Source organism: Monodon monoceros, unplaced genomic scaffold, assembly GCF_005190385.1.
Source record: "Monodon monoceros isolate NGI ecotype Baffin Bay Population unplaced genomic scaffold, NGI_Narwhal_1 Super_Scaffold_12, whole genome shotgun sequence".
Classification (NCBI taxonomy): Eukaryota; Metazoa; Chordata; class Mammalia; order Artiodactyla; family Monodontidae; genus Monodon; species Monodon monoceros.
The window spans coordinates 163,979,389-163,994,993 of NW_021703768.1; the positions used below are offsets into that span (position 1 = coordinate 163,979,389).

At 45.7% G+C, this 15,605-nt stretch overlaps 1 protein-coding gene across 5 annotated transcripts; it reads right to left on the minus strand.

Annotated features, from left to right (window-relative positions):
* Positions 1 to 609: 609 nt before the first annotated feature.
* CLEC17A (C-type lectin domain containing 17A) lies at positions 610 to 15,034 on the minus strand. 5 transcript variants are annotated; one of them, XM_029218868.1, is made up of 12 exons: positions 14,921 to 15,034; positions 14,707 to 14,778; positions 12,699 to 12,731; positions 12,566 to 12,616; positions 12,441 to 12,482; positions 12,225 to 12,266; positions 11,445 to 11,585; positions 11,297 to 11,359; positions 9,105 to 9,200; positions 8,743 to 8,894; positions 5,322 to 5,431; positions 2,699 to 2,831 (listed from the first exon to the last, which is right to left on the minus strand). In XM_029218868.1, exons 1-12 carry the CDS (start codon positions 14,961 to 14,963, stop codon positions 2,699 to 2,701), a joined length of 978 nt encoding a protein of 325 aa, XP_029074701.1. In that variant the 5' UTR covers positions 14,964 to 15,034. The 5 variants fall into 5 exon arrangements, with proteins under 5 accessions (XP_029074696.1, XP_029074701.1, XP_029074700.1 ...); XM_029218867.1 differs by having other exon boundaries at positions 12,699 to 12,758; XM_029218863.1 differs by having other exon boundaries at positions 610 to 2,831; positions 12,699 to 12,758; positions 14,707 to 15,009.
* Positions 15,035 to 15,605: the final 571 nt, after the last annotated feature.

Consider the following 15,605-nt stretch of genomic DNA (forward strand, 5'->3'; position numbering starts at 1 on the left):
AGCCTCCGCACCGCAACAAAGAGTAGCCCCCGCTCACTGCAATTAGAGAAAGCCCAATGGCAGCAAGGAAGACCCAACGCAGCCAAAAATAAATTAATTAAATAAATAATTTTTTTAAAAAATAGAGGTAAAGAGGACCTCCTTCATGTTTTCCTCTCTACCTGAAATTAGACAATCATGAGAGATGCAGAAGGGAGATAGGTTTGGACCAGCTCCACTGTGGACCATTCCCCCACAGTGTGACTCAGAGATGTGACCACAGCCCCCCTGCTTCCCCATTTCTCAACACACATATTTGGGGAAACTGAAGTTTCCTCTTCTGAGATGAGGAAACTTCCCCTGACCCCAGAAAAACAGTTCCTTGGGCGAAAGTTCCCCTGGGTAGAGGGCTTAGAACAGGATGCCCACCCACTCTGCAGTATATGGGCCATATGGAGGGTTAGTTTCGATACTGATGAGTTGGGGGGCAGGTGTGGAGGTGGGAGGAGACAAGTACAGAGGGAACAGGAAGTGAAGTGAATGCCAATCCCCTGCTCCCACTGCTTCCCCTGCTCAGAGCCTCCTTGCCTTAATCCCCCCACCCCCACCCCACCCCACCCCGCTCTCAGTCAAAACAGGAATTATTGTGCTGTTAGTCAAGGGCACTTGTTGATCAATAAATTCACTGGCTTGTACCCACCCCTGGACACAAATGCAGGGATTGTCTAAAGAGATTGATGTGTTGAGCTGTGCTCAGCTGGGGGTAGTACCAGCCCTCTAGGGAGTGTTTTTGTTTTGTTTTGTTTTTTGTTTTTTGTTTTTTGTGTTTGTTTTGCGGTACGCGGGCCTCTCACTGTTGTGGCCTCTCCCGTTGCGGGGCGCAGGCTCCGGACTCGCAGGCTCAGCGGCCATGGCTCACGGGCCCAGCCGCTCCGCGGCATGTGGGATCTTCCCGGACCGGGGCACGAACCCGTGTCCCCTGCATCGGCAGGCGGACTCTCAACCACTGCGCCACCAGGGAAACCCTAGGGAGTGTTTTTGATTAGCACAATGACTGGGAAGGACACCTCTGGCATTTAGTGGGTTGAATTGTGCCCCCGCTCCCAGAATTCACATGTTAAAATCTTAACCCCCAGCACCTCAGAATGTGGAGACTTTGGAGATAAAGTGTTCAAAGAGGTAATTAAATTAAATCATGTCATCAGGGTGGGCTCTAATCCAATATGTCTGGTGTCCTTAAAAGAAGAAGACAATGGGAATTCCCTGGTGGTCCAGCGGTTAGGACTCCTCACTTTCACTGCAGGGGCCCAGGCTCAATCCCTAGTCAGGGAACTAAGATCCCTCAAGCCGTGCTGTGTGGCCAAAAATAAATAAATTTTTTTTTAAAAAAAAGAAGATGAGATTATGACACAGACACTTACAAAGGGAAAACCATGTGAAGACACAGAGAGAAGACAGCCCATCTACAAGCCAAGGAGAGAGAGCTCACCAGAAACCAGCCACACCAACACCTTGATCTCAGACTTCCATCTTCCAGAACTGTGAGACAATGCATTTCTGTTGTTTAAGCCAGTTTATGGCAGCCCCAGCAAACTGACACAGTGGGCAAGGACCACACAATGAATTGGCATTTTGAGAAGCTTTAACATTGCAGGAGCTAATAGCCCAAGAAGATCCACTCATAAGTCAAGTGAATTACTTCATCAAAGAGCTTTACAGACCAACAAACAGCCTAAAGGCACATGTGGGTAGATATCTCCATTGTCCTGAGGATCTGACCAAGACGTGGCCTGCCACACTGGATGATTCAGCTGGTCTGTCTTTCTAGAAGTTCCGTGTCTTGGCAGAGGTCTGATTCCACCACTTAGCTTGGGCAGACCTCACCCAGGACATCGAAAAAGCTTCATGTCAGGAATAATTTTGCCCCACCTGCTTCCCAGAAGCTGGTCCACATCAAGTAGGCAGTAAGGAATCCCAGTCCCAGCATATCATGGTCCAGAGGAGCCAGGGTATTTTCTGTTCCAGCTCAGTCAGTGCCAGACCTGGAGCTCCCAGAATCAGTATCATTTCCTAAGAGCCAGGGACTTGGTGACTTTCCTCCAGACCCCAGAACTGGGATACCATTACCAAGACCTGGTGTCTCTCCAGCTCACCATCTGCTATGGACTGAGTTTTATGTCCCCCCCCCAAAAAAAAACTCATATGTTAAATTCCAAGCCCCAATGTGATGCTATTAGGAGGTTGGGACTTTGGGAGTGATTAGGTCATGGAGGTGGAGCCCTCATTAATGGGATTAGTGTCTTTATAAAAGGGACCCCAGAGAGCTCCCGCCCCTCCCAGGATGTGAGGACATGGTGAGAAGATGGCATCTATGAACCAGGAAGCAGGTCGTCACTAAACACTGAATCTCCCTGAGCCTTGATCCTGGGCTTACGAGCTTCCAGAACTTTGAGAAATAAATGTCTGTTATTTATAAGCCATCCACTCTACAGTATTCTGTTACAGCAGGCTGAACAGACTAAGACACCATCCAACTGAACAAGCCCCCAAGTCCTCGCCCTAGAAATGATCTGACTTGCACCCCAGGGAACTCGCTACATCCAGGCTGCTGGTTCCATCTTGGGCACGTCCACATCAGTTCTCAGAGGGCAGGAGGTTCTCATGTCCAAAAGCCAAGGGGTACCGGGTACGGACCCCCACCCAACCTCAGCTCTTGGGTTCAACAGGAACATTTCCGCTCACAAATCCAATATGTAGTTTTGTCACAAGAGAGGTCATTCCAGGTGCCACCTTTGTTCATGCTGGCACAGTCCTCATCATGGAGGTTGTTGGGTTCCTGTGGGTCCCAAAAGCTGGATAAAGGAAAAAGTGCATATAGGGAGGGATGAATAGGTGGAGCACAGGGGATTTTTCAGGGCAGTGAAACTATTATTCTATATGATACTGTGATGGTAGATACATGACATCATGCATTTGTCAAAACCCATAGAATGTACAACACAAAGAGCGAACCCTAATGTAAACTATGGACTTTAGTCCATAATAATGTATCTATATTGGTTCATCATTTGTAACAAATGCACCACACTAATGCAAGGTGTTAATAATAGAAAAAAGTGTGAGGGAGAGAAGGAATATGGGAAATACTTCTCTGTACCTTCTTCTCAATTTTTCTGTAAATCTAAAACTGCTCTAAAAAATAAAGTCCTACTCAGACATAAAAAAGAATGAAATTTTGCCATTTGCAACAACATGGATGGACTTGGAGGGTATTGTGCTGAGTGAAATAAGTCAGACAGGAAAAGACAAATACTATATGATATCACTTATATGTGGAATCTAATAAATACAACTAACTAGTGAATACAACAACAAAGAAACAGACTCACAGATATAGAGAACCAACTAGTGGTTACAAGTGGGGAGAGGAAAGTGGGGAGGGGCAATACAGGGGTAGGAGAGAAAGAGGTACAAGTTATTAAGTATAAATAAGCTACAAGGATATATTTTACAACACAGGGAATATAGCCAATATTTTATAATAACTATAAATGGAGTATAACCTTTAAAAATTGTGAATCACTATATTATATCCCTGTGACTTATATAATACTGTACATCAACTATACTTCCATTAAAAATAATAATAAAAGAAAACAGAAAAAAGAATAAAGTTTATTAATTTAAAAAAAAAGACTATCGGAAGAAAAAGAAAGGCCTTCATTGTTCAGGGCTCTTTCTTCCATCCAAATCTTTTCTCAGCCTTTCAGAATTACCTAAACATGCTGTATTATCCCCTTCACCCCAGCAGCTTGTCTGTTCTAACTCAGCCTCACCTCCTGTTCACCAGAAATTCTCCCAGCTCCTGAATCAGTTTCCTGCATCTGGTCAGTTTCTGCTTCCTCTTCCAAAGAACACTTCTGTTACACCAGGTTCCTCCCAACCTTCTAGGTATTGTAATGTCTTAGGTCATGTTCCCTTAAAGCAGAGCCAGATTTGGCAATTCGGGTGCAGAGGATTTATTAAGGGCTGTTCTCAGGAGATAGTGAGTGAGAGAAAAAGGATGTGGCAGCGGATAGAATTGAGCAAGGATGTAGGTTCAGCCTGATCTAGCCTCAGCCTGATCCCACAGGAAACTCTGAAATTTGAATAGCACCACAGAGTTATTCCAACTTGAAACAAGGGGTCCAGGCTTCTCTTAACTGGTCACTGTCTGTGGCATGACCCCAATGGGAGTGGAGTAAACTCCTAGCTGAACAGGCTTCCATTCAGCTGAAGTCAACTCTCTGGAGAAAGCATAACTGTGAATTTTTAGCAGTCAGTGCCCCCTGCTGGGGGGAGCCCTCACCAGCCCCATGAAGGGATGTGAGCTGAGCACCTGCAGTGCCACACCATGCCATGACATCTCAATTTGCAGAGCTCTGCCTCCTTCCAGGAATCTTTAATAAAAAATAAAATCCCCAGACAAAACACTAATATCTCTAATATAGAAAGAGCTCCTAGAAATCAGTAAGAAAAAGACCAAAACCACAATATAAAAAATACACAAAAGATATGAATAGATAATTCACAGAAAAGTTAATACATATGGCTATTAAACATATGAAAATACACCCAACCTCAGGGATAAGAGAAATGCAAATTAATACTACACTGGGTTTCCATTTTTCACCTACATATAAACCAACAAAATTCCAAAAGTTTGATGAATGTGTGGGCAAAAAATTATAGTCAAGCTGGTGAGAGAATAAATTGGTATAACCAGTATGGGGGACAATTTGTTAATATTTATTTAAAATACAAATACATACACTCCTTGAGAAAGTAAAGCATAATGGCTAAGAGCATAGAGTTTTAAGCCAGGTTGGGTGGCACTGCCACCTGCTAGCTGTCTGACCTTGGGAAGGTTGCTTAACCTCTCTGTGCCTCATTTTCCATACCTTCAAAATGGAGAGAATAATGGTACTCACTTTACAGAATTATTAAGAAGATTAAATAAATGAGCTAATATAAAGAGTGCCCAAAAAATGAAATCCTGTTTATCCTTTTAGCAAATCAAAATCTTCCTCTTCCTCTTCCTCTTGCCCTATAGCCATGCCTCCTTTTCCTTTTTCTCCCCCCAACCATTGGTCTGGGGACTTGATATGTTTGAGCAGTTGTGCTAAAGGTTGAGATGTTTCAATGGAGGAAAAATTAAAGTACAGGCACCAGAAGCCCTATCAGAAAAAAAAGCACCCTTGTGCCTCCCAGTCCAGCTCAGCCTGGAATTCTAAAGAATCTGCTGGTTTGGACTTCACAAGGACTTACAAGGAAGAGAGATCCCAAGAGCCCTGGATACTTGCCTGAAAGTGATGGGTGACCCATCCAGCCACCTCCAGTCCCCTTCACGGTTTTTGTCGTTCAGCCCCAACCAGTATACCCGAGGAGAGCCATGAGCCTTGGCCACAAAGTTCTGCAAGTACAAACTTCATTCAGGCATCAGTTCTTCTACACACCCTCTGCTCTGTCCTACACACCCTCTGCTCTGTCCCACACACATTTAGGGCTTGTGAGTGCCACCTCAATACCCTTCCCAGTCCCCATGGCATGCAGAACAAGATCAACGCATTCCTCCCACTTGAGCATGTTCAGTGGTAATAGTCATGCCACCTTCTTGCAAAACCTATGAACCACTCTGTGCCTCAGTTTCCACCTCTGTAAAATGGGATAATAGTAGCTACCTCCTCATAGAGTTATTGAGAGGGTTGAATGAATTAGTATGCATAAAGAGCTTGAAACAGTGTCTGACATGCAGTAAGTACTATGACATCTTAACATTTAACATTATATAATTTAAGGAACATTTTAATAATAATAAGTGATATCTTGATTTCCCTGGTACTTTCACGCCACCCTGCAGTCCTCATCTGTATCCAGGCAGAAGAACTTGGGTGACGGGGGAAGGAAAGGAATGGGGATTCCTGGCTTTTATATTTCCAAAGCCCAGGCCTTTGGGAGAAAAGAAAGGACTTGGGCAAAAGACAAAAGATTTGGAAGAAAATGAAAATATCATGATTTAAAGCAACTCCTCTCCAGGCAAACTGATCTATGGTAAGGGAAACCAGATAAGTAGTTCCCTAGGGTGGGGGTGGCGTGACTGGGAAAGGGGCATGAAAGAATTCCCTGGGTGGTAGAAACATTGTAAATCTTGACTGGGTTGACAGTTACACAGGTGTATACATATGCCAAAACTCAGTGAATGTACACTTAAGATCTGTGCATTTTACTGTATGCAAATCATATCTCATTCACTCAACCTTATTCAAGACCAAGATTCCCTAAAAGGTAGAGAGGAAAGATTGCAATGTGAAGGAAATTATGGAGATGTAGACATGGTGGGTGCCAGAAAGAGGGCTCTGCATTTCATTCCCTGGTAGAGTCCGAGGTGATGGCCAAAATCTCAGATGGGTATGAAAACTCTAAAAAGTAGAGTGTACCTCGACCCTGTTGTCTGGGTAAAGCCCCAGAGAAGTATCAGGAAACCAGAAAGAGAAAAGAGCTGCTTGGTCCATCAAATTACAATAGTGCCTAGCACATAGTAGGTGCTCAAAAAGTGTTCGTTGAATTAATAAGTTAATAAGTGATCTACACACTTTGCACAGATATCTCATTTGATCTTCATTGTGACCTACTGGAGCAAGGATTGTTAACCCCATTTTATAGATGAGAAAATTGAGGCAGAGAGAAGTTAAGTAATTTGTCCAGGATCATTCATCCAGTGCATGTCCCAGTGGATACCAGCTTGGAGTAAAGACCTTGAGGACCAGACATGTACTACCCTCTGCCTTGACCCCATATAAGCTGTTCCTACTCAGAAGAAAGATAGAAGATCTCAACTGACAGATAAAATTTCCACCCTCCTGGTATAATGGGAGTTCAAAAGAGGCAGGAAATGAGTCATTTAAAGAAAACAAAGTTATATTTCTTATGCACCTGAGTTTAGGGAGTATGACTTATACCTCCCCATCATCTTATTACATCTAATTAAATTACATCATTTAATTTAATCTCAAAAAAAACCCCTCTGTACTACCTACTCATACAAATGATGCTATGAAACAGAAAGATTTTTTTTAAATAGAGGGAAAAAAATAGGATGGTAGGCCTAAATCTAACCAAATCAATAATTACATTAAATGTAAATGGTCTTAAAACACCAATTAAAAGCCAGAGATTGTCAGATTGAATTTAAAATAGATACGTAAGACCCCACTATATGCTATCTACAAGAAAACTACTTTTTTTTTTTTTTTTTTTTTTTTTTTTTTGCGGTACACGGGCCTCTCACTGCTGTGGCCTCCCCCGTTGCAGAGCACAGGCTCCAGATGCGCAGGCCCAGTGGCCATGGCTCGGGGGCCCAGCCACTCCGCGGCATGTGGGATCCTCCCAGACCAGGGCACGAACCCGCGTCCCCTGCATCGGCAGGCGGATCCCCAGCCACTGTGCCACCAGGGAAGCCAGAAATCTACTTTTAAAATAATGACATAGACAGGTTAAAAATAAAAGGATGGGAAAAGATAAACCATGCAAACACTAATCAAATAGTGCTATGAAGCTTATGGCCAAGAACATGGACTTTGAAACCAGCTTCCTGGGCTCAGATCCTAGCTCTGACACTTACTAGTTGTAACAAGCAAGTTGCTTAAGTGAAATATGCCTCAGTTTCCCCATCTGTGAAGTACTGATATGTAATGATATATACTGTGTACAAATGGTCTTACCACTTAGCTTTGGTAGTATTAAGTCATTAAAGTTATTTACACATATTCCAATTCTCCTTCTACATAAACATTGATGAAACCATCTTTCCCTGCATCTTAAAACATAGCAGTGCCCATGGGACTTTCTTTGTGAGTGCACATAGGTAGAAGTTTTAAAAGTCAGTGTATGACTTGCCTCATACACTTCCATCATTGAGCTATAGGGACTGTCTGTTACTTCAGCATAACATAACGTCTCCTGACTCACACACTAATTTATATAGCTGTTGTTAGAATTATGTGAATGCATGTAAGATGTTTAGAATACAGCCTAGAGAATAGAAAGTGCTACCTAAGAGATAGCCATTATATTATATCTCCATGTTAGAGGGAAAACTGAGACTCAGAGAGGATAAGTAAACACAATCAGGATTTGAACTCAAGCAAAGCATACCCCCTTAACCTTCATATTAAAAGTTTTAGTGGGGACTTCCATGGTGGCGCAGTGGTTAAGAATCTGCCTGCCAATGCAGGGGACACGGGTTAGATCCCTGGTCCGGGAAGATCCCACATGCCATGGAGCAACTAAGCCCGTGCACCACAACTACTAAGCCTGCGCTCTAGAGCCCATGAGCCACAACTACTGAAGCCCACATGTTCTAGGGTCCGCGTGCCGCAACACTGAGCCTGTGTGCTGCAACTACTGAAGCCCGCATGCCTAGAGCCCATGCTCTGCCAGGGAAGCCACTGCAATGAGAAGCCTGCACACCACAACGAAGAGTAGCCCCTGCTTGCCACAACTGCAGAAACCCCGCGCGCAGCAACGAAGACCCAACATAGCCAAAAATATTTTTTAATTAAAAATAAATTTAAAAATAAAACATATTATTAAAGAAGAAAAAGTTTTAGTGACTCAAAAGCAATTCCAGTTTCTCTACATCCAGGCCTGGGAAGGATATGTAAATCCTAGAAGAGAGGCAGGCTGGCCCTGCTGGTTCTCAAGGGCTTGGTAGGGACAGCTCACCTGCTCAGCAAAGTTACTGATGATGACCAAGTGAGAGTAATTCTCCTGGCAGAACTTCCGGGCTTCATCCCATGACTTGGTGCTTGGAGAGAAGTAGTAACACTTACCCTGAAAAGGGAGCCAGCCCTCAGGGCAGGTGACCCTGGTACAGTCTGGGGACAAGATAGGATTCTGTCAGAGTGGGCCCAGAACCAGAGTAATGTACATGGTATGCCATGTACAGCTGTGCAGGCTATGCACTGCTCCGCTCCAGGTGGGCACCACTCACATAGATTACACTGAGAATCACTCCCATGGATTTATGCAGTGTAGCAGCTCTGCCATGTCCCCCATCTCAGGGAAGTTCCCCAAGTCCCACTCACCTAATAAGCCCCGAAGTTCCAGCAGGGACTGGTTGGTGTCAGCTCTTACTCGTTCAATGTCCTTCTTCAGGCCGGCTAGCCCCGCCATGCCAGTCACTGTCAGAAGGGATGGGCTGTAGGGTTAGAGACCCAAACCCCCATCTACCCACCTACCCATCACTGACTGCAGACACACCAGAGAACAGCAAGAGCTCTGTTCCCCCACTGCACCCGTGTTCTAGTGGGTGGTGGTAAAACTCAAAAACACATGCTCAGTGCCCAAGAAGAGCCCTAATGTGACTCCAAGGAGAGATTAATCCCTGAGGCATGGGGAAGAGTAAAGATGGTGGGCTTCTTGCAGGAGGTAGGTTTTAAAGGAAAATGGTGATTCCGTATCTCTAAGGGGATGGAGAGGCTCAGTAGGCAGGAGCCACCTTGGAAGCAAAGGTCCAGGGACAAGCATGTTGGGAAAGACTGGTGCAGTAGAGGTCAAGCAGAACCTCACAGGAGCTTGAGCTCAAAGTGGGAAGAGGTCTGGTGTTTGGGTCCTTAAATGCAAAGCTAAAGGTTTTGTGTTGGACTCCGGGCAGTGAGAAGCCATTGATGGGTTTTGAGTGGAAGAGTGGCTTGGTCTGAAGTGTGGGGTGAAGGATTGTGGAATGGAGCAATTTTCAGACTTCAGGAATCATACTGAAAGCCTCTTCTACAACTAATGTATGTGTTCCCACTACTTTCACACAAATTTGCCCTCTCCCAATACTCCCCAGGGCCATCACTAGATGGCCCTTCAGTTGGACAAGACAGAAATATTAGATAGATAAATGATAGACAGACAGATAGATAGATAACATATATGTTATCCTTGACACTCTTCCCTCTCACTCACCACCATTCTCACTCACTCATCCCCAGTCTGGTCAATTTTACCTCCTAAATCTTTCCACTCCACCTACTACTCTTCATCCCCACAACCACAACCCTCATCCAAGAATCCATCATCTCTCAATTACCCAATTTCACCATTCTCCTCCCTTGTACTTATGTCGCCTCCTACCACAGGGCCTTTGCACATGCCTGAGACCCTGAACTCCTTACCAAGTTAACTCCTTCTCTCCCTTCACACAGCTACAGTACCATTTCCCTAGCGAAACTCTATATGACACTCCCAAAGATAAGGTCAAGACCCCTTGTTAGATTTTTTCATAGAATTGCCTTCCTCTTCCTTTGGGCTATTCATCAAAACTTGGAATTTTACCCTCATTTGGATGATAATTTGGTAAATGGCTGTCTATGCTTGTACTGTCCAACAGAAGCAAGATGTGAACCACATAGGTAATTTTAAATTTTCTAGTGTTTTAAAAGTCAAAAGAAAGTAAAATTAAATTGAATGCCGTTTTTGTTTATCTCAATATATCCAAAATATTAGCATTTCAGTGTATAATCAATATTAAAGATTATCATTATTAATATTATTGATATATTTGACATTATTTTTGTAGCAAAGCTTTGAAACATGTATCTTTTGGTTGGGTTTTTTTTTGTTTGTTTTGTGGTTTTCTGTTTTTTTGTTTTGGCCGTGCCACGCGGCTTGCAGGATCTTAGTTCCCCAAGCAGGATCAAACCCGGGCCCAAGGCAGTGAAAGGATCGAGTCCTAACCACTGGACCTCCAGGGAATTCCCATGAAATCTGTATGTATATTTTTTAAGATCTTTTTCGGTGTGGACCAATTTTAAAGTATTGAATTTGTTACAATATTGCTTCTGTTTTACATTTTTGTTTTTTTGGCTGCGAGGCATGTGGAATCTTAGTTTCCCGACCAGGGATGGAACCCACACCCCCTGCACTAGAAGGCAAAGTCTTAACCACTGGACCACCAGGGAAGCCCCCCGTATGTATTTTAGGCTTACAATATATCTCAATCCAAAATGACCACATTTCAAGTGCTCAACAACCACAGTGACTCATGGTCGCCATATTGGACAGTGGAGGTCTAGACACACACACACACACACACACACACACACACACACACACACTCCACAGGGACAGAGACCATGTCTGATGTGTTTACCATCTTACCCACCCATCCCCCACCCTGCTACCTAGCACAGTGCCTAGCAAAGATGGCATTGGGGTTGGTCATGAAGCTGGATGTGAGGATCATGTTCGTGCTCAATACGCATGGTTTGAAGGGTTGATTGAAAGCACTCACCATTTGCTCGCCATGCCATCTGCTGAAAGGTTAACATCCTCAGCTCTTCCACCACCTCCCGGTCTGTGAGAAGGAGTCCAGCTTGAGCCCAAGTCCTCCCATACCCCTCCCCCAATTTCTCTGCATGCCCCATCCTCACCTTACTCACATTTAATCAGGGTAACAGCCAGACCAGTGCAGCCCATGAGCAGTGACACCACCACCAGCAGACACACGTACACCATCAGTCTCTCCTCCTGGTAACACCTAAGACCTCCGGACTTCCGACTGATCCAGGGCACTGGGGTTGCTGGGGGGAAGAGATGGGGACAGAGAGACTGATGCTGGTGCTTCAGATAGTGAGGAAGGGACCCTTGAGCTTTCCTCCAAGAGCAGGGGGGCAAATGACTACGGTCATGACTATATCACCAGGTGGGGTCAGCAAGAGAATATCAGGGAGAGAAAACCCTACAGAAGCCCAGAGCATTTGTGGAATATACAATACGCCACACATTCTGTCACACCCTTATTATTTTACTGGCTCCTCACCCTTATGACGTAGATATAAATAGTATTCCCATTTTGCAAATAAGTGAACTGAGGGCTTGGAGAGGTCACGCATAACTTGGACCCAGCTCTTCTCTTAACATTTGGATGCATTGTCTTCTACACTCCAGCAGCCCCTGCCTAAGCTGCTCCCCGGTGGCCCAAGCTGTGGACCCTTGCATCTGGGGCAGAGAACATTTCCCATAACTTATAGGCAAGCAGGAGGTAGGGCTTGAAGAGTACCTGGTGGATATCCTGGGTCCCTGGGGGTCTGGTTTAGACTCAGAAAGGAGGAGCTTCTGAAAGGAAATGTTTCTCTACCAGGGTCTCACTCCAGAGCTATAGGTCTCAAATACACTGGCCACCATGAGAGGGGAGATAGAGGTAAACCTAAAGGACTTACTGGCTATAGGCAGCTGGGATGGAGGATGTACAAGATCAGTGCCTGGGAGAAAGGCAAGAGAGGTTTATTCAGAAGTCACTGAAAGGCTTCGTCTTCCAAGATCAACAACCTCCCCCCAAGCCCTCTGATTTGTTCTTTGGTCAGAATTGGGGGACTGGAGGGAGGACTTCCAAGTGTCCGCTCTCAGGCTTCATAATGGGTATTCCCACTGCTCACCCAGTTGAGGAGTTGTGCAGGTGACAGGGGTGAGGTTCAGGCCTGGAAGGGGTCAGAAAGACAACAGTCATGCAGAGCAGGGCTTCAGCCAAGTGAACAGGAAGGTCCCAGCCCTAGATGCTCACCTGTGTTCTTCAGGAGCTTGCAGGGAAGTGGGGGGTTCTCTGTTTTCTTTCCTGAGGAGGAAGGAATGGTTGCTCAGGCCCAGATCAGGATAAAGCCAGCACTGGGTCTCCTGTACCCCCAGCCCCAGCTCACCTGCCCTTGGAGGCCTTGGTGGAGCCGTCCAACCTGGCGAAGAGAAGTTCAGCATTACAGCTGGTCCAAGGATGGGAATGAGGTGGAAAGGCAGTGATGGAAACAGGATTGACATGTACGCACTGTTATATTTCAAATAGATGACTGGGACTTCCCTGGTGGTGCAGTGGTTAAGAATCCACCTTCCAATGCAGGGGGCGCTGGTTTGATCCCTGGTTGGGGAACTAAGATCCCACATGCCGTGGGGCAACTAAGCCTGCGTACTGCAACTACTGAGCCCGCACCCTCTGGAGCCCATGCGCCACAAACAGAGAGGCCACGCACTGCAACTACTGAACCCACGTTCTCTGGAGCCTGCATGCCACAACTAGAGAGAGGCCTGTACGCTGCAATGAAGAGCCCGCACACCACAAGGAAGATGCCGCATGCCGCAACTAAGACCCAGTGCAGTCAAATAAATAAATAAATATTTTTAAATAAATAAATAAAAATAAAATAGATGACCAACAAGGACCTATTGTAAAATTAATTAATTAATTTTTTTTTTTAAAAAAAAGAGGGACTTCCCTAGCGGTCCAGTGGTTAGGACTCCGCACTTCCACTGCTGGGGGCACAGGTTCAATCCCTGGTCAGGGAACTAAGATCCCGCATGCCACATAGTGTGGCCAAAAAAAAGAAAAAAGAAACAGGATTGAGATCGTGATGGAGGGTTAGGGATGGGGTTGTGCGTGAGAATGGAATTGGGCTTAGGGATAGGGACAGGATTAAGATACAGTGACCAACCATCCTGAATGACCCAGGACTTTCCTAATTTTAAAACAGGAAGTCCCACATTCCAAGAAATCTTTCATCTCTGCACAAACTGGGACAGTTGATCCCCCTAAGTTAAAGACACAAGTGAGTTTGGGTATGGGAATAGAGTCAAGGTTAAGGTTGGGATGAGGGTTTGGATTGAGATGATGGGGTTGAAGAAGGGTCAGGGATAGTGATGGACATGGGAGTAGGTTTGTGATTCAGGGTGTAGTCGGGATGAAGAATGGGGCTGTAGCTGCATTGGGGAATGAGGGAGAAGTTGAGGTTGGGTTGTAGTTGTGTTGGGGCTTGGTGATAGTTTTGATTTGGACAGGAGAGGGGTTGGAGATGGGGCTGCATTTGGAGATGGGGGTGGGACCTAAATTTGGGGAAGGGGTGGCCTTGAAGACAGCGATGGGGTGGGTCTTCGGGTTGGGCTTGGGGACCATGCTGGGACCAAGATGGATTTGGAGACGGACAGTCAAAAAGCAGAGCCCAGGGGCTTCCCCTGGTGGGATTTTACTCAGGGAAACCTCAAAGCCTCCACTGTTTTTTTTTTCGTTTGGCCCTGCCACGCAGCTTGCGAGATCTCAGCTCCCCAACCAGGGGTGAAACCCAAGCCATGGCAGTAAAAGCACCCAGTCCCAACCACTAGACCCAAAGCCTCCACTTTTATATACACTTATTGGACTCTTGTTGAGTCCCTGGCCAGGCATGGACCACCCAAGTCTAAAGGCAAATTTGGGCCCTGGGTGTGAATGCGAAGAGGTTGGAGAGACAACAGTCCACTCACAGCTTCTGAAATACTGGCTTTCACGTCTCGGGGCCTTTGCATCCACCAGTTCTTTTCTGGGCTTCTCTTCTTAACAAACTCCTGTTCATCCCTCAAGTCTCACTCCAATGTCCCCTCATCTGACCCCGAATCCTCCCACTAGTGCAGGCAGATCCCTCAATTACCCTCAGGATTTCCCCAATTTCATAATCCCTCCCCTCTCAGACCTGCTCACCCAAGACTATGCCCAAAACTGCCTCCCCCATCAGACTGAGAGAGCCTCGGGGTGGAGGCATGGATACTCCCACCATCATGGTGCCCAGTGTGGGCAGGCTGACCATGTATGTCTGCAGTGCCCAGCTAGTTCCCCCTGGGGAGTCTGTTCCCCAACCTCATCCCTCAAATCACACATCTCTTCACCTGGCCTCTGAGAGGTCCTCTTACCTGGCTTGGGAGGAAGGTCCTTGTACGGCGGTGCCGTATTCTCATAATCATCTTCATCCTCTTCTCTGGGCCCTTCCAGAGGAGAGGCAAGTGAGAGCCCAGCCCACTCCCTCCTCTGTCCCTCACACCCTGGTCTCTGGCCCCAAGGTGGGAGTACTGTAACCTGGGTCCTGACCACCCCTGGTCCCCAGCCCATGCCTGGCCAGGGCCATACCTGGCAGGTCTCTGCCCTCAGAGTTAGTATACAGGGTGCACATGACTGCAGCTAACACAGGAGCCTGAGAAGAAGCAGGCAGAGCTCGACAGCTTCTTCTCCTTGTGTCCTCAACTCAAGTGACTAGGGTTTTTCTCAGTTCCTTTTTTCTTTAAAAGTCAAGAACATGCAAATCTATCTTGAGGGGAACACCACAGACCGCGCGCGCACACACACACACACACACACACACACACACACACTTATTCTTCTCCCCAGTTTGGATTCATGTATAGAAATAACAATGACAACAGCCCCTGCATTTGAGTTCCTACACAGCACCAAGCCCTGGGTGAAAAATAGATAAGCTCCTTCCTTCATGAAACTTCAATCGAGACAGGAGAGGCAATAAACCTATAAAGAAATATAGAAATAAGCAATATGGTTTGGTTTTTTATTTTATTTCCAATAGTAACTAAGTATTATCTTAAAATAAAATAAAACAGGGTAAAGGGATAGGATGGGGGCTAATGTAGAGAGGTGGTCAGGGGAGGCCTCCCAGAGGGGTTGACATTTACAACAAGACGTTAAAGTAATCGGTACTAAGTACTCCCACATTCCCACAGTGAAGTTTTAGGCTCACTGTGGCTACATAACAAATTACCCCAAAACTTCATGACTTAAAAAAACAGTAGGGGGCTTCCCT